The sequence below is a fragment of the Mesoplodon mirus genome (genome assembly GCF_964341445.2).
Source record: "Mesoplodon mirus genome assembly, chromosome: 2".
NCBI classification, from domain to species: Eukaryota; Metazoa; Chordata; class Mammalia; order Artiodactyla; family Ziphiidae; genus Mesoplodon; species Mesoplodon mirus.
Window position 1 is genome coordinate 110,952,724 of NC_138977.1, and position 26,206 is coordinate 110,978,929.

General features: G+C 40.6%; 1 protein-coding gene across 3 annotated transcripts in view; it reads left to right on the top strand.

Moving 5' to 3' along the window:
* The window catches only part of FAM13C (family with sequence similarity 13 member C), a 137,178-nt gene that overhangs the window by 43,806 nt on the left and 67,166 nt on the right, over positions 1-26,206 (top strand). For all 3 annotated transcript variants that reach the window (XM_082634866.1, XM_082634864.1, XM_082634865.1), the window contains one exon: positions 19,551-19,669. In XM_082634866.1, coding sequence (XP_082490992.1) covers positions 19,551-19,669 — 119 coding nt within the window. The remainder of the gene's footprint in view (positions 1-19,550; positions 19,670-26,206) is intronic.

Genomic DNA, 26,206 nt, shown 5'->3' on the forward strand with positions numbered 1-26,206 from the left:
CCACATAGAGTTAAAATCCTTTAGCATTACAGAGAGATAAGACGTAAGTAGGGTCAGGCAATAAACCTCCTTCTCTGCATTTTCTTCCCATTTCTCTTTCTTGGTCTTCTTTGCAGTTTCCTTCCCATCTGCCTGTTTCTTAAAGGTTTGTAAAATGAAATACTGTTATGTTAAATTATAAAAACAATATATACTCATTAAGCAATTCAAACAGTAGAGTATATATTAACACATACCACAAAAAAATAAGTACACAACAGTACACACACTGTCAGATACACACACATATTTGATCATCCCCTCCACCTTTCCCATGGACGCTTACTGTTTTTTTTTGGTTTTTTTGGCCAACCTGCATGGCTTGTGGGATCTTAGTTCCCTGACCAGGGATTGAACCCATGTCCTTGGCAGTGAAAGAGTGGAGTCCTAGCCACTGGACCACCAGGGAATTCCCTTCCATGGGGTCTTATTGTATACACTACTTTGCAGCTTAATTTTTTAATTAATTAATTAATTTTTTAACATCTTTATTGGAGTATAATTGCTTTACAATGGTGTGTTACTTTCTGCTGTATAACAAAGTGAATCAGCTATACATATACATATATCCCCATATCCCCTCCCTCTTGCATCTCCCTCCCACCCTCCCTATCCCACCCCTCTAGGTGGTCACAAAGCACCGAGCTGATCTCCCTGTGCTATGCAGCTGCTTCCCAGTAGCTAGCTATTTTACATTTGTTAGAGTATATGTGTCCATGCCACTCTCTCACTTCGTCCCAGCTTACCCTTCCCCCTTCCCCCTCCCCGTGTCCTCAAGTCCATTCTCTACATCTGTGCCTTTATTCCTGTCCTGGCCCTAGGTTCTTCAGAACCACTTTTTTCTTTTTTATTTTTTTAGATTCCATATATATGTGTTAGCATACAGTATTTGTTTTTCTCTTTCTGACTTACTTCACTCTGTATGACAGACTCTAGGTCCATCCACCTCACTACAAATAGCTCAATTTCGTTTCTTTTTATGGCTGAGTAATATTCCATTGTATATATGTGCCACATCTTTATCCATTCATCTGTCGATGGACACTTAGACTCTTAGCTTAGTTTTTAATTTAACAATATATCATCAGTCCTGTAAATACTGGTGTTTCTCAGGGTTCTCTTCTAGGTTTTCTCTTCTCTCTCTGCACATACTGAATGGAATTCTTCCACTTGTAGTTTTAGTCACCTTCATGCTTATTTCCAAACATATATTCCCAGCCCCTATCTGCCTCTGGGACCCCAGCCCATCTATTTATCATTGCCTGCTTGGGTGCTGCACAGCACGACACCCGACTTTTCCTGAACACCGTTTCTCTTCCTGTTTCCATCTCAGGGAGCAGCGATGTTATTCACCCCATTTCCCAAGCTCAAGATTTGGCCTCATCTTCAGTCCATCCTCTTTTTCATTCAACCACATCCTGTCAATCACCAGGCCTATTGTTTCCACCGATTCAATGTCTTTTAAACCAAGCAGTCTTTCTCCATTCTAACTGCAATCTCTGTAATGCCAAGTGACAGTCATCTCTTGCTTGGGGTGCTCTATTGTCTAACTGTCCTCCTTTCTGTCCCTTTCCCTCCTCACCTTCTAATTCACTTGCCTCACAGGTCCCACATGATCTTTCTCCACTGTGAATCTAAACATGTCTTACTTATAATATTCAGAGACTTGCCAGTGCCTTCAGAATAAAGCCCGAACTCTCCTAGAGCTCATACGATCTGGCCTCTGCCTTTGCCTTGCCCGCCTCATTGGTCTCACCTCCCCACCCGTGTGACTCTCACCGCAAACACCGCCAACCGCTCTGAGTTCCTGGAACATGCCAATTTCTAGCTGACACCTGTTTGCTTTGGTACATTCTGCCTCCCTGTTTCTGCTTCATCCTTTAGACCACTTCAGGGATGCTTCTCCCATGAACTGGGTTTGGTATCATTCCCACATGTTCCCAGAGCATCTCACACAAACCTGTATCCTATTGTAGCACTGCTCATACTGTACTGTAGTAGCTTGTATGTGGCTGCCACCACCATGGCCACCACTAGACTGCGAGCTCCCTGAGGGCAAGAATGAGAAAGAGCACAGAATGTAGCCCCTGATAGAAGCCGCATATGTGAACGATAAATGAATGTACAGATGACCTTGAACAGCATGGGTTGGGCCACTTATATGCAGATCTTTTTCAAAAAATATAGTACCTCCGTTTTCATTTTACAGATCTTTAAATGAGCTAAGTGTGGGGAAAAGTTTGTGTTGATTAGAGAGCACAATATGTGGAATCAAAAGAACTAGGGTTCAAGTCCTCATTCTATCCAAATGGTTTCAACTTCCCGCCCTTGGGTGAGTCACTTATCAATGCCTTGGTTTTTGAGGCAGAGATGATAGTACACAGATTTTCGACGGGGGGTGGGAGTAGTGGGTCAGGTGCCCCTAACCCCTGTGTTGTTCAAGGGTCCACTGGAGTCAGAAACCCAGGAAGCCCCCAATGCTGAAGACGTGGCCTGTCCCTGAATCCTAGGAGGTAGAATGGTCAAGTCAGAAGCTTCACACGCCTTGAGGGATCAGGCGGGTTCAAAGGTCAGCATAAGCACTTTTCAGGGCCTGGGCGTGGCAGTTTGGGATACCAGTGCTACTAGGGCGAAGAACGAAGTAATGGTGAGCAGAATCTGCCTTCTGCTTTCCTTCGAGCTTCATCCTGTTTGCGGCCTTCTGTAGACTCAGCGACATGCTACAGTTGGAGTGAGTGGGAGAGATGGAGGCTTGTACAAGGTCTAACTCCTCAGTGGGGCAGGAGCAGACGTGAGGCTTCCTGGAATAGGGTACTTGGATTTGGGGCAGTCACAACAGCCAAGGCGGCTAATCTTGCCTTTCGTGCAGCTGGTTAAACCTGCCACTCCTTGCTGGCTACAACCTGTGTAAACTCATGATCGGAAGACCTTCATTTCCTATGAACCTCTCTCACTTTGGAGTCCCGTGTCCTTTATCCACATGCTGCAGAGGAACAAAAATCAGTACCACTGAGAACCCAAATGCCTGGAGACCCTCTTTGATACTCTATTGTATGCTCTCTTGATTTTACACTTGAATACCACCCACCCCAGCTGTTACATGTTGTTAAATGTGACTGCTTTCACGCTGATTTGCATGGGATACTTCTCGGGTCTGCAGTGATAACGTTAATTTTTTTTATCAGGACCCATAAAATAGAGGCAGCCCAGGGGCCCAGATCACCTCACAAACCTAAACCTGCCCTTATGGGAAACACCTGTCAAGGAAATTGAACACAAACCAATCACAATCTTCTAACTCAGCTTTAGCTAGTTTATCTTACCCTAGAAAATAGGACCCACCAGCCTTATAAGGAATACCCGTCCGCCTAGCCGATCATGCGCCCCTTCCACGTTGCTGTTTCGAGCGCTCTTTGAAACCCACGCTTGCCCAGTATCCTTTGGGAAGAGCGGTCCACTGATTGTGAGGCCCTGTACTTTCCCAATCCACGAATTGTAGTCCCTTGGATGAAAGATATCATGCTCATTACTGAGTTGTTTTAGTTTGGTCATTGGACAGTGGTGATGAAATGGGACTGGAAGACAGGTGCTGAAGATTCCGGGGACAGCTCCTAGATGCAGATGAAGGTACCAACAGAGCCCTCTTGATTTGCTGCCTTTTGGGTCTCTCTGTGGGATCTCCAGGAAGCTTCTCTCAGGTGGAGCTCTGCTTCTCTTGCGTTCTGAACTCTTTGAGTTTGTTTGTCCTACTTTTTCCAGGTGGAAAATTGGGGTGTGAGAGACTCTAGGTTTTCATGGTGAGGCTTAAGGTCTCAGGAACTGTGCACAGGCAGCCAGAAACAGTAAATCTGGTTGAATTAGGGAGGATTATTTCAAGGGAAAATAATAGTTACCCCTCAATCTAAAGAAAGCAAGATGGAAGCTGTTAGGGAACTCACAAAGCTGCCAGGTAAGCCTCCACAGCATAAACTGCTGGGGGATTTGGGGAAATAAAGAGAAGAAATTCAGACTTTTTTGACCAAGGGAACATCAAAATCTAAGTAGGCACAAGTCAGCTATTAAAAACCATCAGGGAATCCTCCACTATAAAGAAATCTTTTTTTTTCAATTGAGGTAAATTTGGTATATAACATATTAGTTTCAGAGTATAACATAATAATTCGACCTTGGCATACACTACAGAGTGATCACTACAGTAAGTCTAGTTTCCATCCATCACCATAAAACTGACCTCCTTCACCATTTTTGCTCACCTCCAACCCCCTTCCCTTCTGTTAATCATTGATCTGTTCTTTGTATTTGAGTTTTGTATGTTTGTTGGTTTGGTTTTTAGCTTCCACACATAAGTAAAATCATGCAGTATTAGTCTTTCTCTGCCTGACTCATCTCACTTAGCAAAATACCCTCAAGGTCCATCCATGTTATTGTAAATGTCAAGATTTCATTCTTTTTTATGGCTGAGTAGTATTCCATTGTATATATGTACCACATCTTCTTTATCCGTTCATCTGTCAGAGGATACTTAGGTTGCTTCCATATCTTGGCTATTGTGAATAACGCTACTATGTACATTGGGGTGCATACATCTTTTCAAGTTAGTGTTTTCCTTTTCTTCAGGTAAATACCCAGGAGTGAAATGGTGGGACCATTAGATAGTTCTATTTTTAGTTTTTGGAGTAACCTCCATACTGTTTTCTAGAGTGGCTGCACCACTTTATGTTCCCACCTATAGTACCCGAATGTTCCCCTTTTTCCACTTCCTCCTCAACACTTGTTACCTGTCTTTCTAATAATAGCCATTCTGACAGGTGTGAGATATTATCTTGTTGTTTTTACTTGCATTTCCCTGAGATTTAGTGAAGTTGAGCATCTTTTCATGTGCTTTTTGGCCATTTTTATGTCTTCCTTGGAAAAATATCTTCTCAGATCCTCTGCCCACTGTTTAATTGGGTTGTTTTTTTTTGTTATTGAGTTGTATGTGTTCTTTATATTTTGGATATTAGCCCCTTATAGATTCATGATTGGCAAATATCTTGTCCCATTCAGTAGGTTGACTTTTTATTTTGTTGGTGGTTTCCTTCACTGTAAAGATGCTTTTTAGTGTGATGTAGTCTCATTTGATTACTTTTGCTTTTGTTACCATTGTCTTTGGAGTAGATCCAAAAAAATATGGCTAAGAGTGATGTCATGAAACTTACATGTATGTTTTCTTCTAGTTGTTTGATGGTTTCTGGTCTTACATTCAAGTCTTTAATCAATTTTGAGTTAATTTTTGTGTGTGGTGTAAGATAGTGGTCTAGTTTCATTCTTCTACACATGGCTGTCCAGTTTTCCCAACACCATTTATTCTTTTGCACATGGCTGTCCAGTTTTCCCAAAGGAGACGTTCTTGTCTCCTTTGTCATAAAATAACTGACTACATATGCATAGGTTTATTTCTTGGCTCTGTTCTGTTCCATTGATCTATGTGTCCGTTTTTATGCCAATACCATACTGTTTCGATTAGTAAAGATTTGCAATATAGTTTGAAATCAGGGAGCGTGATACCTCCAGCCTTGTTCTTCTTTCTCAAGATTTCTTTGGCTATTTGGTGTCTTTTGTGGTTCCATACAAATTTTAGAATTACTTGTTTTAGTTCTGTGAAAAATGCCATTGAAATTTTGACAGGATTGCATTGAATTTGTAGATTGCTTCGGGTGATGTGGAAATTTTAGCACTATTAATTCTTCTAGTCTATGAGCATTGAATATGTTTCCATTTATTTGTGTCTTTTTCAATTTCTTTCATCAGTATCTTATTAAGGTATAGGTCTTTCACTTCCTTGGTTAAATTTATTCCTAGGTATTTTATTCTTTTTGATGCAATTGTAAATGGGATTGTTTTCTTAATTTATCTAATAGTTTCTTACTAGTGTATAGAAACACAACAGATTTTTGTGTATTGATTTTTCATCCTGCACCTTTACTGAATTTGTTTATTAGTTCTATTTCTTTGTAGTCTTTTAAAAAATATTTTTTAACATATTTATTGGAGTATAATTGCTTTAAAATGGTGTGTTAGTTTCTGCTTTATAACAAAGTCGATCAGCTATACATATACATATATCCCCATATCCCCTTCCTCTTGCATCTCCCTCCCACCCTCCATATCCCACCCATCAAGGTGGTCACAAAGCACCGAGCTGATCTCCCTGTGCTATGCAGCTGTTCCCACTAGCTATCTATTTTACATTTGGCAGAATATATAAGTCCATGCCACTCTTTCACTTTGTGCCAGCTTACCCTTCCCCCTCCCTGTGTCCTCAAGTCCATTCTCTACGTCTGTGTCTTTATTCCTGTCCTGGCCCTAGGTTCTTCAGAACCATTTTTTTCTTTTCTTTTTTTTTTTAGACTCCATATGTATGTGTTAGCATATGGTATTTGTTTTTCTCTTTCTGACTTACTTCACTCTGTATGACAGACTCCAGATCCATCAACATCACTACAAATAACTCAATTTCTTTTTATAGCTGAGTAGTATTCCATTGTATATATGTGCCACATCTTCTTTATCCATTCATCTGTTGATGGACACGTAGGTTGCTTCTACGTCCTGGCTATTGTAAATAGAGCTGCAATGAACATCGTGGTACATGACTCTTTTTGAATTGTGGTTTTTCAAGGAGTATGCCCAGTAGTGGGAGTGCTGGGTTGTATGATAGTTTTATTTTTAGCTTTTTAAGGAACCTCCATACTGTTCTCCATAGTGCCTGTATCAATTTACATTCCTACCAACAGTGCAGGAAGGTTCCCTTTTCTCCACACCCTCTGCCGCATTTATCGTTTGTAGATTTTTTTTTTTTTTTTTTTTTTTGCAGTGCGCGGGCCTCTCACTGTTGTGGCCTCTCCTGTTGTGGAGCACAGGCTCCAGACGCACAGGCTCAGTGGCCATGGCTCACAGACCCAGCTGCTCTGCGGCATGTGGGATCTTCCCAGACTGGGGCATGAACCCACGTCCCCTGCATCGGCAGGTGGACTTTCAACCACTGTGCCACCAGGGAAGCCCCCTGTTTGTAGATTTTTTGATGAGGGCCATTCTGACTGGTGTGAGGTGATACCTCATTGTATTTTTGATTTGCATTTCTCTAATGATTAGTGATGTTGAGCATTCTTTCATATGTTTGTTGGCAATATGTATATCTTCTTTGGAGAGATGTCTATTTAGGTCTTCTGCCCATTTTTGGATTGGGTTGTTTGTTTTTTTGATATTGAGCTGCATGAGCTGCTTACAAATTTTGGAGATTAATCCTTTGTCAGTTGCTTCATTTGCAAATATTTTCTCCCATTCTGAGAGTTGTCTTTTGGTCTTGTTTATGGTTTCCTTTGCTGTGCAAAGCTTTTACATTTCATTAGGTCCCATTCTTTTATTTTTGTTTTTATTTCCATTTCTCTAGGAGGTGGGTCAAAAAGGATCTTGCTGTGATTTATGTCTTAGAGTGTTCTGTGTGTATTTTCCTCTAAGAGTTTGATAGTGCCTGGCCTTACATATAGGTCTTTAATCCATTTTGAGTTTATTTTTGTGTATGGTGTTAGGGAGTGTTCTAATTTCATTCTTTTACATGTAGCTGTCCAGTTTTCCCAGTACCACTTATTGAGGAAGCTGTCTTTTCTCCATTGTATATTCTCACCACCTTTATCAAAAATAAAGTGACACAGGCTCCGGACGCACAGGCTCAGCGGCCATGGCTCACGGGCACAGCTGCTCCGCGGCATATGGGATCTTCCCAGACTGGGGCATGAACCCCTGTCCCCTGCATTGGCAGGTGGACTCTCAACCACTGCGCCACCAGGGAAGCCCTGTTTGTATCATCTTTAATTTCTTTCATCAATGTCTTATAGTTTTCTGCATTCAGGTCTTTTGTCTCCTTAAGTAGGTTTATTCCTAAGTATTTTATTCTTTTTGTTGCAGTGGTAAATGGGAGTGTTTTCTTAATTTCACTTTCAGGTTTTTCATCATTGGTGTATAGGAATGCAAGAGATTTCTGTGCATTAATTTTGTATCCTGCTACTTTACCAAATTCATTGATTAGCTCTAGTAGTTTTCTGATAGCGTCTTTAGGATTCTCTATGTATAGTATCATGTCATCTGCAAACAGTGACACCTTTACTTTTTCTTTTTTGATTTGAATTCCTTTTATTTCTTTTTCTTCTCTGATTGCTGTGGCTAAAACTTCCATAACTATGTTGATTAATAGTGGTAAGAGTGGACAACCTTGTCTGGCTCCTGATCTTAGAGGAAATGGTTTCAGTTTTTCACCCTTGAGAATGGTGTTGGGTGTGGGTTTGTCATATATGGCCTTTATTATGTTGAGGTAAGTTCCCTCTATGCCGACTTTCTGGAGGGTTTTTATCATAAATGGGTGTTGAATTTTGTCGAAAGCTTTTTCTTCATTTATTAAGATGATCATATGGTTTTTATCCTTCGATTTGTTAATATGGTGTATCACGTTGATTGATTTGCATATATTGAAGAATCCTTGCATTCCTGGAATAAACCCCACTTGATCATGGTGAATGACCCTTTTAATGTGCTGTTGGATTCTTTTTGCTACTGTTTTGTTGAGGATTTTTGCATCTATGTCCATCAGTGATATTGGCCTGCAGTTTTCTTTCTTTGTGACATCTTTGTCTGGTTTTGGTATCAGGGTGATGGTGGCCTTGTAGAATGAGTTTGGGAGTGTTCCTCTCTCTGCTATATTTTGGAAGAGGTTGAGAAGGATAGGTGTTAGCTCTTCTCTAAATGTTTGATAGAATTCAACTGTGAAGCCATCTGGTCCTGGCCTTTTGTGTGTTGGAAGATTTTTAATCACAGTCTCAATTTCAGTGCTTGTGATTGGTTTGTTTATATATTCTGTTTCTTCCTGGTTCAGTCTTGGAAGGTTGTGCTTTTCTAAGAATGTGTCCATTTCTTCCAGGTTGTCCATTTTATTGGCATATAGATGCTTGTAGTAATCTCTCATGGTCCTTTGTATTTCTGCAGTGTCAGTTGCTACTTCTTCTTTTTCATTTCTAATTCTATTGATTTGAGTCTTCTCCCTTTTTTTATTGATGCATCTCACTAATGGTTATCAATTTTGTTTATCTTCTCAAAGAAGCAGCTTTTAGTTTTATTGATCTTTGCTATCGTTTCCTTCATTTCTTTTTCATTTATTTCTGATCTGATCTTTATGATTTCTTTCCTTCTGCTAACTTTGTGGGTTTTTTGTTCTTCTTTCTTTAACTCCTTTTGATTTAAGGTTTGTTTATTTGAGATGTTTTCTTGTTTCTTGAGTTAGGATTGTATTTGCTATAAACTTCCCTCTTAGAACTGCTTTTGCTGCATCCCATAGGTTTTGGGTCATTGTGTTTTCATTGTCATTTGTTTCTAGGTATTTTTTGATTTCCTCTTTGATTTCTTCAGTGATCAGTTGGTTATTAAGTAGTGTATTGTTTAGCCTCCATGTGTTTGTATTCTTTACAGATTTTTTTCTGTAATTGATATCTAGTCTCATAGCATTGTTGTCAGAAAAGATCCTTGATAGGATTTCAATTTTCTTAAATTTACCAAGGCTTGATTTGTGACCCAAGATATGATCTATCCTGGCGAATGTTCCTTGAGCACTTGAGAAGAAAATGTATTGTGTTGTTTTGGGATGGAATGTCCTATAAATATCAATTAAGTCCATCTTGTTTAATGTATCATTTAAAACTTGTGTTTCCTTATTTATTTTTATTTTGGATGATCTATCCATTGGTTAAAGTGCGGTGTTAAAGTCCTCTACTATGATTGTGTTATTGTCGATTTCCCCTTTTATGGCTGTTAGCATTTGCCTTGTGTACTGAGGTGCTCCTATGTTGGATGCATAAATATTTACAATTGTTATATCTTCTTCTTGGATTGATCCCCTGATCATTATGTAGTGTCCTTCCTTGTCTCTTGTAATAGTCTTTATTTTAAAGTCTGTTTTGTCTCACTTGAGAATTGCTACTCCAGCTTTCTTTTGATTTCCATTTGCATGGAATATCTTTTTCCATCCCCTCACTTTCTGTCTGTATGTGTCCCTAGGTCTGAAATGGGTCTCTTTTAGACAGCATATATATGGGTCTTGTTTTTGTGTCCATTCAACCAGTCTATGTCTTTTGGTTGGAGCATTTAATCCATTTATTTTCAAGGTAATTATCGATATGTATGTTTCTATTACCATTTTCTTAATTATTTTGGGTTTGTTATTGTAGGTCTTTTCCTTCTCTTGTGTTTCCTGCCTAGAGAAGTTTCTTTAGCGTTTGTTGTAAAGCTGGTTTGGTGGTGCTGAATTCTCTAAGCTTTTGCTTGTCTGTGAAGGTTTTAATTTCTCCATCAAATCTGAATGAGATCCTTGTTGGGCAGATTGGTTGTAGGTTTTTCCCTTTCATCACTTTAAATATGTCCTGCCAGTCCCTTCTGGCTTGCAGAGTTTCTGCTGAAAGATCAGCTGTTAACCTTATGGGGATTCCCTTGTATGTTATTTGTTGTTTTTCCCTTGCTGCTTTTAATATTTTTCTTTGTATTGAATTTTTGATAGTTTGATTAGTGTGTGTCTTGGCATGTTTCTCCTTGGATTTATCCTGTATGGGACGCTCTGTGTTTCCTGGACTTGATTAACTATTTCCTTTCCCATATTAGGGAAATTTTCAACTTTAATCTCTTCAAATATTTTGTCAGTCCCTTTCTTTTTCTCTTCTTTTTCTGGGACCCCTATAATTCTAATGTTGGTGCATTTAATGTTGTCCCAGAGGTCTCTGAGACTGTTGTCAATTCTTTTCATTCTTTTTTCTTTATTCTACCCTGTGGTAGTTATTTCCACTCTTTTATCTTCCAGGTCACTTATCTGTTTTTCTGCCTCAGTTATTCTGCTCTTGATTCCTTCTAGAGAATTTTTAATTTCATTTATTGTGTTGTTCATCATTGTTTGTTTGCTCTTTAGTTCTTCTAGGTCCGTCTTAAACGTTTCTTGTATTTTCTACATTCTGTTTCCATGATTTTAGATCATCTTTACTATCATTCCTCTGAATTCTTTTTCAAGTAGACTGCCTATTTCCTCTTCATTTGTTTGGTCTAGTGGGTGTTTACCTTGCTCCGTCATCTGCTATGTCTGTCTCTTTCTTCTCATTTTGCTTAACTTACTGAGTTTGGGGTCTCCTTTCTCAGGCTGCAAGTTCATAGTTCCGATTGTTTTTGGTGCCTGCCCCCAGTGGCTAGGGTTGGTTCAGTAGGTTGCACAGGATTCCTGGTGGAGGGGACTAGTGCCTGTGTTCTGGTGGATGAGGCTGGATCTTGTCTTTCTGGTGGGCAGGACCGCATCCGGTGGTGTGTTGTAGGGTGTCTGTGAGCTTATTATGATTTTAGGCAGCCTCTCTGCTAATGGGTGGGGTTGTGTTCCTGTCTTGCTAGTTGTTTGTCATAGGGTGTCCAGCACTGTGGCTTGCTGGTCGTTGAGTGGAGCTGGGTCTTAACATTGAGATGGTGATCTCTTGGTGGGCTTTTGCTGTTTGATATTACATGGAGCTGGGAGATCTCTGGTGGACTAATGTCCACCAGAGGCACAGGCCTGACACCCCACCAGAGCACCAAGACCCTGTCAACCACACGGCTCAGAAGAAAAGGGAGAAAAAAAGAATGAAATAAAATAAAATAAAGTTATTAAAATAAAAAAATGAAAAAATTGTTAAAAATAAAAAAAATTTAAAGTAAGAAATAAAAGAACGAAAGAAAGAAGAGAGTAACCAAACCAAAAAACAAATCTACCAATGATAACAAGTGCTAACAACTATGCTAAAAAAAAAAAAGAAAAAAAATGGGCAGAGAGAATCCTAGGACAAATTGTAAAAGCAAAGCTATACAGACAGAATCACACAAAGAAGCATACATATACACACTTAGAAAGAGAGAAAAAATGAAAGAATATATATATAAAAATAAAGGAACAGAGCAACCAAATCAGTAAACAAATCTACCAATGATAATAAATTGTAAATACTAAACTAAGATAAACATAAAACCAGAAAAAAATTAGATGCTGAAAGCAAACCCCAAGTCTACAGTTGCTCCCAAAGTCCACCACCTCAATTTTGGGATGATTCATTGTCTATTCAGGTATTCCCCAGATGAAGGGTACATCAAATTGATTGTGGAGATTTAATCTGCTGCTCCTGAGGCTGCTGGAAGAGATTTCCCTTTCTCTTCTTTGTTCACACAGCTCCCGGGGTTCAGCTTTGCATATGGCCCCTCCTCTGTGTGTAGGTCGCCTGAGGGTGTCTGTTCTTCGCTCAGACAGGACGGGGTTAAAGGAGCAGCTGATGAGAGGGCTCTGGCTCACTCAGGCCATGGGGACTGGGGAGGGGGTATGGAATGTGGGGCGAGCCTGAGGCTGCAGAGGCCGTCCTGACGTTGCACCAGCCTGAGGTGTGCCGTGTGTTCTCCTGGGGAAGTTGTCCCTGGATCCCGGGACCCTGTCAGTGGCAGGCTGCACAGGCTCCCCGGAGGGGAGGTGTGGAGAGTGACCTGTGCTCGCACACAGGCTTCTTGGTGGCGGCAGCAGCAGCCTTGGCGTCCCATGCCCATCTCTGGGGTCCGCGCTGATAGCCGTGGCTCGTGCCCGTCTCTGGGGCTCATTTAGGCAGTGCCCTGACTTCTGTGGGCAGACAGGGAAGGAATCTCCTCTCCTCATGAGCCCCAAAACAATGGTCTCTTGCCTCTTCGGCAGCTCCAGACCTTTTCCCGGACTCCCTCCTGGCTAGCTATGGTGCACTAGCCCCCTTCAGGCTGTGATCACGCAGCCAACCCCAGTCCTCTCCCTGCAATCCGACCGAAGCCCGAGCCTCACCTCCCAGACCCTGCCCGCCCTGGCCGGTGAGCAGACAAGCCTCTTGGGCTGGTGAGTGCCAGTCGGCACAGATCCTCTGTGCGGGAATCTCTCCACTTTGCCCTCCGCACCATTGTAGCAGCGCTCTCCTCCGTGGCTCTGAAGCTTCCCCACTCCCACCCCCACCCCCCGTCTCTGCCAGCAAAGGGGCTTCCTAGTGTGTGGAAACCTTTCCTCCTTCACAGCTCCCTCCCTGACATGCAGGTCCCGTCCCTATTCTTTTGTCTCTGTTTTTTCTTTTTTCCTTTGCCCTACCCAGGTACGTGGGGAGTTTCTTGCCTTTTGGGAGGTCTGAGGTCTCCTGCCAGCGTTCAGTGGGTGTTCTGCAGGAGTTGTTCCACGTGTGGATGTATTTCTGATGTATTTGTGAGGAGGAAGATGATCTCCACATCTTACTCCTATGCCATCTTGAAGGTTTCCCCTTTTTGCAGAGTCTTTAGTGTTTTCTCTGTATAATGTCATCTGCAAATAGTGACAGTTTTACTTCTTCCTTCCCAATTTAGATGACTTCCATTTCTTTTTTTTTTTTTGCCTAATGGCTCTGGCCAGGACTTCCAATGCCTAAGTCAGCCTGCACTTACTGGAAACACCTGTCCAGGAAACCTAACACACATCAATTACAATCCTCCAACTCATCTTTAGTTAGTTTACCTTACACAAGAAGGTAGGCCCTGCTAGCCTTATAAGCAAATCCCCATCCTGTTAGCCAATCATGTCCTGCTTCTGCGTTCCCTCTTCTAATGCTCTGTAATACTCACTCTTGCCTAAAATCCCTCAGGAACAGTGTTCTGTTGCTTAATAGGTACTGTATTCCCCAAGCCATGGTTTGTTTCCTTTTGCGTAAAGGACATCAAACTAATTACAAATTGTTTTAGTTTTGTCATTTGACAATAATAAATTTGGGATGTTGAAACATAGTGGACAGAACTCCAAATTCGGATTTAGGAGATTGGGATTAGCTCAAGTGGAACAGTATGGTCCTATTTCATGCAATTTTGAATTAAATATTGAATGTAAAATATTAAGTCTCTCAGTGCAAACAATTTGAAATAGTGTAATTCTCCCCCCAGATTTATCAAGATTTGCATAATTTCAAAGCTGTTTGGGTCTATTGAATTATAAGCTGTGTTTATTTTATTGAAATATTTCCACTTTAGCTAGTGAACAGAAATACCCAATATCTTCTGTTATGGGAATGGTCTTAAAATATATAAATCTCAGTTAGATTTTGCAGGGTCTTCAGGAAGGCATCTCTTGTGTAAAAGACAATCTTTCTGTCCTAGGTAAGTCATCTGTCTTGTCTTCTCTTGATTATTCTTATTCTCACTGCAGAAAACTGGGAGAGTAAAATCCACCTCCTAGTTTTAAATGAGGAAATATAGGTTAGACGTGCCTAATTTAGTGTTGGTACAGATCAGGCACTCAGTGAATGTTATTTGGAAAGTGGACAAGATAGACAATATAATTTGAGTGTGATTTGGAAAGTGGACAAGATAGACAATATAATTTGAATGTCTGTTTTCTACTAGAAATTCTTACAACTCTAAGCAGTAAACTAGGTGATATCTCTGTATTACAAGTAAGGAAATAGGATCAGAGGAGATTCTACTTCGGGGATATGTGTGGACTTTGAACTGATGCCTTCCTTCCTACATGACTTACTTTACTCTGTGTTGAAATAGTGACTAAGGTAGGCAGAAATTATTTTAAAAATGGGACTGATAGGTCTGAAGAAATAGTGATCTACGTTCCCTGTTTCTTAAGGGGTCAGAACATTAATAATCAGATGCACATTTTTTTAAAGAAATTTAAATAATCTCTTCCAGGGCTTCCTTTCCCCCAGTTATGAAATGAATGTGATAATAACAAATAGTTCTTTTTTTTTTTTTTTTTTTTCTGTATGCGGGCCTCTCACTGCCGTGGCCTCTCCCGTTGCAGAGCACAGCCTCCGGACGTGCAGGCTCCGCGGCCATGGCTCACGGGCCCAGCCGCTCCGCGGCATGTGGGATCCTCCCGGACCGGGGCACAAACCCGTGTCCCCTGCACCGGCAGGCGGACTCTCAACCACCGCACCACCAGGAAAGCCCACAAATAGTTCTTTTAATCAGGGGTGAAAGTCTTTAAAACTCCCAATTATTCGGAAGGACTTTAAGTCACTTTCACAGACATATGCAGTTTTAAGATAATAGAAACTTTAGGGTGATATAGGATAGGGTGTATTTATAACACTTTTCCTGTTTGTTCTAAGAGCTGAAAATATGTGTTCTTCTGAACTATGGAGATATCAGATGCATTAATCATGTAGTAATTAGAGCTCTTGGGAAGAACACGCTCTCATAAATGCAAGCCATTTTTATTAACAATGGAGTGATTAGTTGTAAAGCCATTTAATTTAAAATTTAAGCCAGCAATCGGAGGAAATAACATTATAAATCAATTTCAGAATAGAATGGTCATAGATAAACCTCAAGTGTGAGAAGATTGAAAGAAGTGACTGTTTTGACTCGCCACATCTTGGAAGGAAGATTTAGAGGATGCATATGTCTTTGAGGCCCAAGGGTAATACTCTGGGCGTACTAGAGCAGATGGGCAAAAACTGGAATGAGGATGGAAAATTCGTTCTTCTGCGTCATGGATTTGTACAAATTGGAAAACTTGGAAGGGCCTGAAGCAGTGGAGATGCCATTGGATTAAAACTAGATTCTCTCAAGTTCTTTATGAGCCAGCTGAACTCACTAAAATCCCAACAAGGACAAAATATCATATTTCACCACTTCTACTTAGAGACACCTGTTTTTTTCCTTAACCCAGCTGGGGTTTTGAGCCTCTGAACCTGATTAGTAGACAGCTTTGCTCTTGTCATTGTGTATACTATCCTAGCCTCTGCTCATGGATCAGAATATAACCAAAGTAACATTTGTTTTAGTATGAAATATCTTTTTTCTGAGAAATATCTTTCTTCTGAAATATCTCAGATCTTAATCAATTTGTTTGTTCCTGCATATAAGCAGAAAACCCACAAATCACTTTACTGAGGCTGGGCTTGGAACATGCAGGAGGTGAGGTTGAAGAGTAGAAAAGCATGGTTGGGAGCAGGAAAAGATGTAGGATGACTCCTCTTACAGGTGCCCCATCCAGACTATGCTTGACCAGGTGGCAGGAAGACAGACCTGGAGGAGAAGTTCTTGGCTTCTACTTCCCTTGTTCCCTTGGTCACTTTGGACCTGCCCATTTGACAAGCACGTTAACACAGAAGTAGGCAAGTTAGTGTCTGCCCTCTCACACTTTAGTTTTTGTTAGAAACAGATTTTAAAGTTCTTTGGGGCAGGGATGTCTTATTTACTTTTATATAACCCTCTTAACTATCAACATCCTTGGTATGTAGTAGGTGATTGCTTTTTTTATTGAAGTATAGTTGACATTTTATGTTGTATTAGTTTCAGGTGTACACCATAGTGGTTCAACATCTGTATGTGTAACACATTGATCACCATGATATGTCTACTAACCATCTGTTACCGTACAAAGTTGCTACAGTATTGTTGAATATATTCCCTATGTTGTACATAACTTACCTGTGACTTATAACTGGAAGTTTATACCTCTTGAATCCCCTTCACCTATATTGCACGACCTCCCACCCACCTTTCTTCTGGTGATCGTCAGTGCTGTTCTCTGTATCCATGTGTCTGTTTCTGTTTTGTTTTGCTTGTTCATTTGTTTTGTTGTTTAGATTCCATATGTAAGTGAAATCATACAGTATTTGTCCTTCTCTGTCTGACTTATTTCACTTAGTGTAATGCCCTCTAGGTCCATCCATGTTGCTGCAAATGACAAGATTTCATTCTTTTCTTATGACTGGGTAATATTCAGTGTGTGTGTGTGTGTGTGTGTGTGTGTGTGTGTGTGTGTGTGTGTTTATACCATCCTTTTTATCCCTTCTTCTATTGATGGACACTTAGATTGCTTTCATATCTTGGCTATTATAAATAATGCTGCAATGAACATAGGGGTGCATATATCTTTTCAAATTACTATTTTCATTTTCTCTGGATAAATACCCAGAGGTGGAATCACTGAGTCATAAGGTGGTTCTAGTTTTAATCTTTTGAGAAAACTCCATACTGTTTTCCATAGTGGCTGAACCAATTTACATTCCCACCAAAAGTGCATGAGGGTCCCCTTTTCTCTACATCCTCACCAACATTTATTTGTTGGCTATTATCAAAAAGACATTCTGACAGGTGAGAGATGATATCTCATTGTGGTTTTGATTTGCGTTTCCCTGATGATTAGTGATGTTGAGCATCTTTTCCTGTGTCTGTTGGCCATCTGTATGTCTTCCTTGGAAAAATGTCTATTCAGGTCCCCTGCCCATTTCTTAATCAGATTTCTTTTTGTTACTGAGTTGTGTGAGCTCTTTGTATATTTTGGATATTAGCCCCTTATTGGATACATGATTTGCAAATATCTATTCCCATTCAGTAGGCTGCCTTTTCATTTTGTTGATCATTTTCTTTGCTGTACAAAAGCTTTTTAGTTTGACATATTGCCATTTATTTATTTTTGCTTTTGTTTGTAAAATCCATGGGAATCCAGCAGTGTGTGGCCTGTAACCCTTCTCAACCTCCGTGGGTTCAAAGGATTAGATAAAACACTGTCTTTGGGGGAAAAAAAACTACTCTTTCTTAAAAGGGTTAAATTTTAAAGGAATGGAAATTTCTGGTTTAAATTGTTTAGAAATGAGAAGGGCCATTTCTTTACATCTACAAGTAAGGTGGCTTCTAAATATGATGTTTAAAATAATATTATTAGTATAGAAACCTGAAACAAGCATCCCACCACAAAAATAAGTTTGATTTTGCTGAACTCACTTGGGTTAAGTCTCCAAGGATTTCCTTAACACCAGTTTCAGAATACTGAGCTTCGAGGGAATTTTTGTAAAAGGACTATTATCATCATCAATAGCTCCCATCCATTCTGTGCCTCCAGCTGGTAAGTAGTGAAAGAGCATCTTGTTCAACAACCTTGTGAGCTTGGAGTATTATCTCCATTTTACAGACAAGGAAACTGAGGTCCAGATAATGGATGTGATTTGCCTAAGGTCACATACCTAGTATACTTGTAAGCAGTGCTGTCTCACTTGAAAACCATTGTTTGGGGAAACTTGGCCAGTATTTGAATAGCTGTAGAATTTTTCACAAGCAACTACTATATCTAGGGAAGTACTGCATACTAATGGAACCCTTTCATGTGGTGTGTCTTCTTGCCTGAAGCTGGAGGCTTAGAAAAATTAAAGAAAGGATCTTGGTGGTTCTAATTCATTCCTTTTCCTCAGCTCTGCTCTCACTTTCCATTTTACCCCTCTCATAGGAAGGCATTCCTATGATTTTGCTCTAGAAGCTTGTGATGGCTACTTGACAAATAGCCCCACCAAATTATGCTAGTACAATATTTTAGAAAAATGATTTCTGACATATTGAGACACCTGACATATTGGCACTTGTACTGACTTCAACCTATACCCCTAAGAGAGGAGCTTGGTCTGTATTGTCACCACAGTACAGTACACTGTACGCTGCACCGTCAGACCCAAGTTCACTGTATCACATGAATATTTTGACTGCATGACAGTAGCCATCTGGATTTTCTGAGTTTCTCACTGAATTTGGTTTTAGTATTTCATTTATCAGGTAAAGAGAGGCTGTTTTATCCTACGGAAAATTTGTCAGAGCTTTGGCATTGTTCAAATACTGTAGTGGTTCAACTGCTGAGCATATAAAAATCTTTCATTTTGGGTTTGTGTGTCCTTGTATTGAATACAGATTCATTTTAGCTTTGGTGTGTTTATGATACTCTCTAGAATTAGCTTCTGGAGTTTTTGTAAATTAATGAGTGGAGTTTATTATGGGATAATGGGACCAACATAGTGATTTCTTTGGATTCAGTGTAACCCATGACAGGTGTAGGGGGGATGTGCGCATGTGTTTGGGGGGGGGAGGGGAGAGTACCAAGCATACTTGGGATTTGGATTTTATAAAAATGACTTGTTCCTTGGTTTTCAGATTAACTTAAAGTTCTTTCTTATTATGGGAATAATGTATGATTATTGTATAAAAAAATATAGATGAGTACACGAAAGAAAAAAAAATGACATCTTAAGTGTTAGTCACTGTTAAGATTTTGGTTTACTTGATGCCAATTTGTGTGTGTGTGTGTGTGTGTGTGTGTTTCTGTGTCTGTGTACATTCATACATGTTTGTGCAAAACTGAGCTTATGCTGTAAATATTCTAGAAATTGTATTTGCACATCTATTCATTAAATACTCTTCTCTCATATTTTTAATATAAAAAATAAGTTGTAAATTTTAGGTTATCATTATTTTTTCTTTATTCTGAAATCTTGCAGGAAATGACTGTTAGAAAGGGGCTTTTTAAGTTTCAGATCACTCATGGGCCCCCTTCCCCACAGCCCTTGGTAGCGTGTGTTTTGCATGGCTGCTGCCCTCCCCTGTGACCCACACCCCGCCGGAGAACACTGTGGAACTGATGGCTGCTGACAGTTCATCTGCTTTTCCTATTTTTCTTGCAGGAGACAGAGCATGTGGTACCCAGCCAGTCAGAGTGTCAGGGGAGAACAGGAACGCCAGCTCAGGAGAGTCCGCAAAACCACACCTTCAGGTGCCAGGAAACCGTGCGAGCTCAACGAAGGTGGGCCCTTTGTTGTCAGAAGTTGCACTTGGCCTTGGGTTCCTTTCCCAGAAATGCTAACACCTGTGCTTGCTACCCCTGCACAAGAGGAAAGGCTTTCTGACTTTCGTTGGCATCTCTTGAAGTCAGAGAAGCTCCTTAAAGGGACCTAGAGGGAGAATCATTGAGTCTAAGAGAAATGTAAATAACCTACTTTCTCTGCCTTCAGTTTGAAGATAATCAGCCTTAAGGCTCAGAGAGGAGCGGAGACTCTCCTACCCTGAGAGAGAGACGCTGATTTCATTTTGTCCTCTTTCATTCCACACTAGAGAGGACTGGGTTTTCTTCTGTGATAATGGTAATTGGTCATGACAGTGTAGAAGTCAGGCCAGTTGCTTTTCGCATATTCTGTCATTTAGCCCTCACCCCTTCCCCAAAAAGTGGGTACTCCTAGCCCCATTTTATGGAGAAGGAGCCCGAGGCTGAGAGGTCAAGGCACTTGACTGATATTGTACAAGTAAAACAGGCTGAGCCAGAATTTGAACCTACAAATGTCTGATTAGAGCATAGCAGCCGTGGCTCCTGTGCTGATCCAGGTGGTGTCTCTAAGCCCTGAAGTGGCCCTGGGGCTGACCCCTCTGGTCTCCGGGACCTGCTAGAGACGGCCCTGGGTCAGGGCAAGAATGTGGGTGGGAGGCTGTCCGAAGCAGGGTTGGCATGGCATTCGGATGGGAGCCTGGCCTTGCAGCTGTCTATGGAAAGTCGCTTCTGGAAATAAACAGAAGAAAGAATTCAGCTGCTAGTTGTGTCAGCTGTCTTTGTGGGATCTTGTGTACAGTGTAATCATAGCTCTCACTCAGTGGAAAGGGAGGGCTATGCTTCTGGGCATGACTTTTCATTTTCTAAGGCAGCAGAGTCTAAATGAATCAACAACGACAGACAAGATTGGCTGTGCTATGAAATTGTGCTTTTTAAAAAATGTTTGTCAGAGTAGAGTTGAGTTAAAATGTTGTGTTAGTTTCTGCTGTACAGCAAAGTGAGCCAGTTATACATATACATATATCCACTCCTTTTTAGCTTCTTTTCCCATATACATTACAGAGTATTGAGAAGAGTGTCCTGTGCTATACAGTAGGTCCTTATTAGTTATCTATTTTATATATAGTGAAATTGTGCTTTAAAATATTCAACGTACTAAATTTAGAATCAGAGAGTCCCAAAGGGTTAATGGAGACCCCAAAAGTAAGGTGATCCATTATCCAGTTGGACTCTTCAACACCTTTTCTCACCTCCTCGCTGGTTGCCATCTATTGTCTGTTTATTCTTACTTGACCTCAGATCGGGTAAGACTCAGCCCTGTCATTTCTCTGCTAACCAGGACACTCACCTTCCTATTGGAGGCCTTACTATAACAAAGCTGTTTTAGGTTGACTAGAATCAATTTAGGCAGTGACCCTGTCTTCCCCACCAGACTGGTGCCTGCATCTCTCAGCAAGAATAAGGCCAACTATATTCCCATGCATATTTCAAAATCATAAAAAAGACAGAAAAAAACACACACAAAAAACAAGACGAAATCCTTCATGCTTGCATATGCAAGGCATGGTGTCCTTTGGTCTGGATACTCCACAGAGGCTGATAGGGGAAAATGACATTAGCAATCTGCCTTCTCAAAGACGCTCGATGTTTGGTAAACTTAAAACCGATCTGTTTCCCATCTGCAGTGGTAATATTACTGTTATCAGAGGGCAAGTCGGAAATTTAATAGGATTCTGCTCTGGGGATCATTGATATATGACTAGGGAGAGCTAAGTGTATTGAATTAGAAAAGTCCTCATGAGGAAACATACAGAGCAGCAACTCCTACACTTGGAGGTGTGGAGTTATAGTTCATTCAGATTCTCAGATCTATGGCACTTTCCTCAGAAAAAAAGAGATGCACATACACACAAAAGTTTGTGTAACATTTTAGGCTGTTCCTAGACTTCTTCTGCATGTCAGGAGAAGGAACCGAATACATGGTCACTGGGCAGCCTTCCTCCTTGAGTCAGGCTTGTCTCCTCCAAAACAGATCTGGCCTGTCTTCCTCTATGCTTTAGCAAACCTCCATAGGACCCCAAATGCCTTCTTGTTCTCTTCTCCTTTTTCCTTTCTAGCCTCCATGTTCTACTTTGACAGGATCTAGCTTTCTGAGCTAGCAGCATTCCAGAATTGCCTGTGCACCAGAGTTGACAGTCACAGCGTCTGGTGTTAAGTTGCAGATCAGGAGTTGTGAGGCCAGTTATGTCTGGTATATTAGGTTGAGTACTTAGATCAGGATGGTAACCTTTAAACTACAGAGGTTTTTTTTGTCACAGCCATGGTGGCGTCACCTAGGATCACTCTAATGGAACTTAAAAAGAAAACTCTAAATATTACAGGGATTGTGAAATTTGATGAACTGGTGAAATGAGAGCTGAGGCTAAAAACAACTTTGAGTCAGGTAGTTCACATTCCTGATAACATTGCTCTTCCATTTTAAAACCAGCAAACGGCCAGGTGCAGGCATATTGTGTCCAATAAGATCTCGATAGAGACATGAGGACTGTAATAGAACACTCCAGACCTAAGTCTGGCTCAAAGTGAGGGAAGAAGCCAGGCTAAATCTTAGCAGGTGTAAAATGCCACCTTCTTGGGGAAGGGGGCTGGGGAGGAGCATGTTCTTATCATAATGAGCACTTTGAGAAAGGAAGGAAAGATCTTTCTACAGCAAGGAGCTGTCAAGGGGTCACATGTGGTTTGGGTGGGACTCAAAAGGGTAGTTAGTGTTCAGAGAATGAATCCATCCTTGTAGAAGGGAGGTTTTGGAGCTGCTTGTGTTGTGGGGTGTTATTGATCTTCTCACGCGTGCCAGAGAGAAATAGTTTCATACCTTCAGCTCAGAGGGCATGTTGTTGAGCTTTTCCTAGTGCAAGGGACGTTTATCTGTGTGTCTAAATGCGCTTTAGGGAAGTCTATGAATGTTTTTGCCAAAGTTTGAGTGTCTGTATACTATATTGGTTTTCTGTTGCTACTGTAACAAATGACCACAAACCTGTGACTTAAAATAATACAAATTTATAATCTTATACTTCTGTAGGATAGATGACCAACACGGGTCTCATGGGGTAAAATAAAGGTGTCAGCAGGCCTACATTCCTTTCTGGAGGTTCGAGGGGAGAATGGATATATTTCCTTGCCTTTTCCAGTTTCTGGGTGCTGCGTACATTGCTTGGCTTATGGTCTTTTCCTCCATTTTCAAAGCTAGCAACGTTGCATCTCTCTTAGCATTCTTCCATATGTTTCCTTCTGACTGTATTACCGAGTCCAAACTCCTACTGCTTGTCTCATGAGAGGCCACTAAATCGGGAATGAGGTGTTGGGGCAAGGAAGAGTGACTTTATTTGGAAAACCAGCAGACTGAGAAGAAGGTGGACTCTTGTCCCAAAGAACCATCTTCCCTGAGTTAGAATTCAGGCTTCTTTTGTACTAAAAGGGGAGAGGATGTGGCTGGTTGCTGCACACTTCTTGGTGCCAGAATCCTTTGCTCTTGCAGCTGTCCACGTAGGTCTGATCACAGTGTTCCCATAAACCTCCAACAAGACAAAGGTTATTCTCTGTTCTGCAACTTTTAATCTCTGTATGAATGGAAAAGTGTTAAACCTTTAAAGGTCAGAGCCTTGAGAATGGGCTACCATGAATATTTCAGGCTATGGGCAACATTTTTTTTTTTTTTTTTTTTACAAAAGTGCAGAGCCAACATGACTAAGCACAGCCAACAGAGCACAAGGGTTAGAGCTAAAGGAACAGATTCAATATGGGGTCAGGTTTGTTCTTTTCTTACAACCAAGGGCAGGAAAATTGTTCTGATTTTAAGGATTCAAGTGATTAGATTGGGTCCACTCAGATAGCCCACTATAATCTCTCCATCTCAAGGTCCTTAGCTTAATCACATCAGCAGAATCCCTTTTGTCATGTAAGGTAACAAGGGAAGGGGGACAAGGAATAAGCACATAGACATCTGCGTGGGCCACATTATTCTGCCTACTACATATGTTTTTCCAGGGAAAAATCTCTAAAGCATTTATCAGAATTTCCTATGCTACCCATTATCCCCCAAAAGGTTTATTTAGACTCACTGTATTAATTTCTTCCTACCTTCAAGTTTGTTTGCTCTTCTGAATTCCCTCAACAGAGCCAACCTCAGATATTGATGTAGCCCACTCTGCCCTGTTTCTTTGCAACCTTCCTTCTATTTACCAGCTCCCCTCATGTTTCTATTATATTCCTTGGCAGTATAGTGCCCCACATCAGAGATCTCAAACTCAGTGTCCTGCACGTGTATCTAGTGTGGAGGTATATTTGACTTGTAGACTGTTGTAACAATATTTTGATTCAATGTTTAAATATTAGAGTCTTTATGGCTTTTTTACATTGTTTTGAAAAATCTGAAAATGGGATAACCCAGGATGTACATTCCTACAAGGCAGCAGGTAGCTGGAGTTGAGAAGCAGCTCTCCGTTTTTTCACAGCTCCTACCCAGATCTCTTTATTAATTTATGCTTTTGCCTGGCTCCTATAGGCATTTGATTTAAAATGCCTGCTTCCATCCTTTTCTTCCCAGCAACTGCTCATCCTTAGGACTCTAGCTGCCTGGAGCTAAGCCCTAATAAGGTGACGGCTGATACCTTAATGCCTCCTTCTGCAAGATGATGTGTTTACATTTTTTTAACAGCTTTATTGGAGTATAATTGCTTTACAATGGTGTGTTAGTTTCTTTTTAATAACAAAGTGAATCAGTTATACATATATCCGGATGTGTTTACATTTTAACTTGGATTTTCAGTGTATCTGAGTGGTGAGGCTGCATATTACCCTTCTCTGGCATGCTCCTACGTACCTGGAGCTTTTCAAAACACGGAAAAGTATAGAACTGCATTTAGTTAGAGCCAGAATGAAGCCTTAGTAATCATTAAATACAACCCTCTCATTTTCTAGTTTGACCCCCAGTGAGGCTGTGATTTGGTTAAGCCCCCACTTCCCTTGTAATAGAACCAAGATAAGCACCATCAATCTGTTTAGAGCAGTCAGTTGATGAATATGCATCAATTTGATTGATTTTTATGGCTAACGCCAAACGCCAGTGCCAATTCTGTAAACACTCAGATATGACAAAGGGGACTTTATGAATGTAAGAGAATACAGTGAAGTTGGGGATTTCTTACCCAGCTAAGTAAATTTACTTTTGAGAGTGATTAACTCCCTTGTGTTTAAGATATTGTATTAAAATTTATGACAGCATTAAGCCTTTTAGTGTCATTAAAACCTCACCTGTATAAACAGGAGCTATCCTATAGCAATGTGTTGCTACTAATTAAGTTGGTGGTTACATTTGTGAATTGGAGTTCATTAGCCTCTTCATCCGGAAGTCCCCAGTTAGAGGGAGTTGAAGATTGGGGTATTAGCAAGGATAATGGCCTTTGATGGCTTTGACTATTTTTGTAACATTCCAGATAAAAGAAAAAGCTTTGTTGCTTTATGGAAAGAGGAAGTTTTGTTGCCAGCAACTTTTCCATGGGGGATAAATCCTTTCATCTTTTGCTTTTGAGATAGACAACTTGTGTGTGTTTTAATAGCTACTTGTTTCTTGTTCAAATGTTTTTTGAGAAGTAGGCAGAGTCTAAATGGGCTCTGCTAAAAAGAGAAAGAATGACTAAGGGAATGAGCATCCAGAGAGTTTTAATAATAAAGAGCTTAAGATCTGCCTTCTTGGACTGTACCAGAGCAGGAGCTCTGCGTGCTGTCAGTGTGTTCTTCTTGTTAGTGTGCTTTTAGGATTTTTTAAATGGGGGGTAGGGGTATAGTACAGATAAAAACATTAGTTTGTCTTGACAATATTTTGAGAGTCCCTGGTATGCAGTTGGGCAATGAGTGGGTTCTAAAAATAGCTTTCTTTGCTTATACTGCATAGGAAGGCAGCTGTATAGTGAGGGCTCTTCTCATCCCCCCATCCTGCCTTCACCCCCATGGGTGCAGAAGCAAGCTGGTGGAATGGAAAAAACATTCAAATTAAGAAATGCAGGGTCTTATATTTAAGACCATATGATATCACGTATATGTGGAATCTAAAATATGACACAGATGAACCTATCTGTGAAACAGAAACAGATGCACAGACATAGAGAACAGACTTGTGGTTGCCAAAGGGGAGGTTGGTGGGGGGGAGGAATGGATTGGGAGTTTGGGATTAGCAGATGCAAACAATTACATATAGGATGGCTAAACAACAAGGTCCTACTGTATAGCACAGGGAACTATATTCAATATCCTGTGATAAACCATAACGGAAAATAATATGAAAAAGGATGCATATATATAACTGAATCACTTTGCTGTACAGCAGAAACTAACACAACATTGTAAATCAACTGTACTTCAATAAAATGAATTAAAAAAAAAAAGAAATGCAGGGTCTTATCCCATGTCTATCAGGTGACTTGGTCACGTCACTGAAATCCCTAAGTCCCCTCCCCAAACACA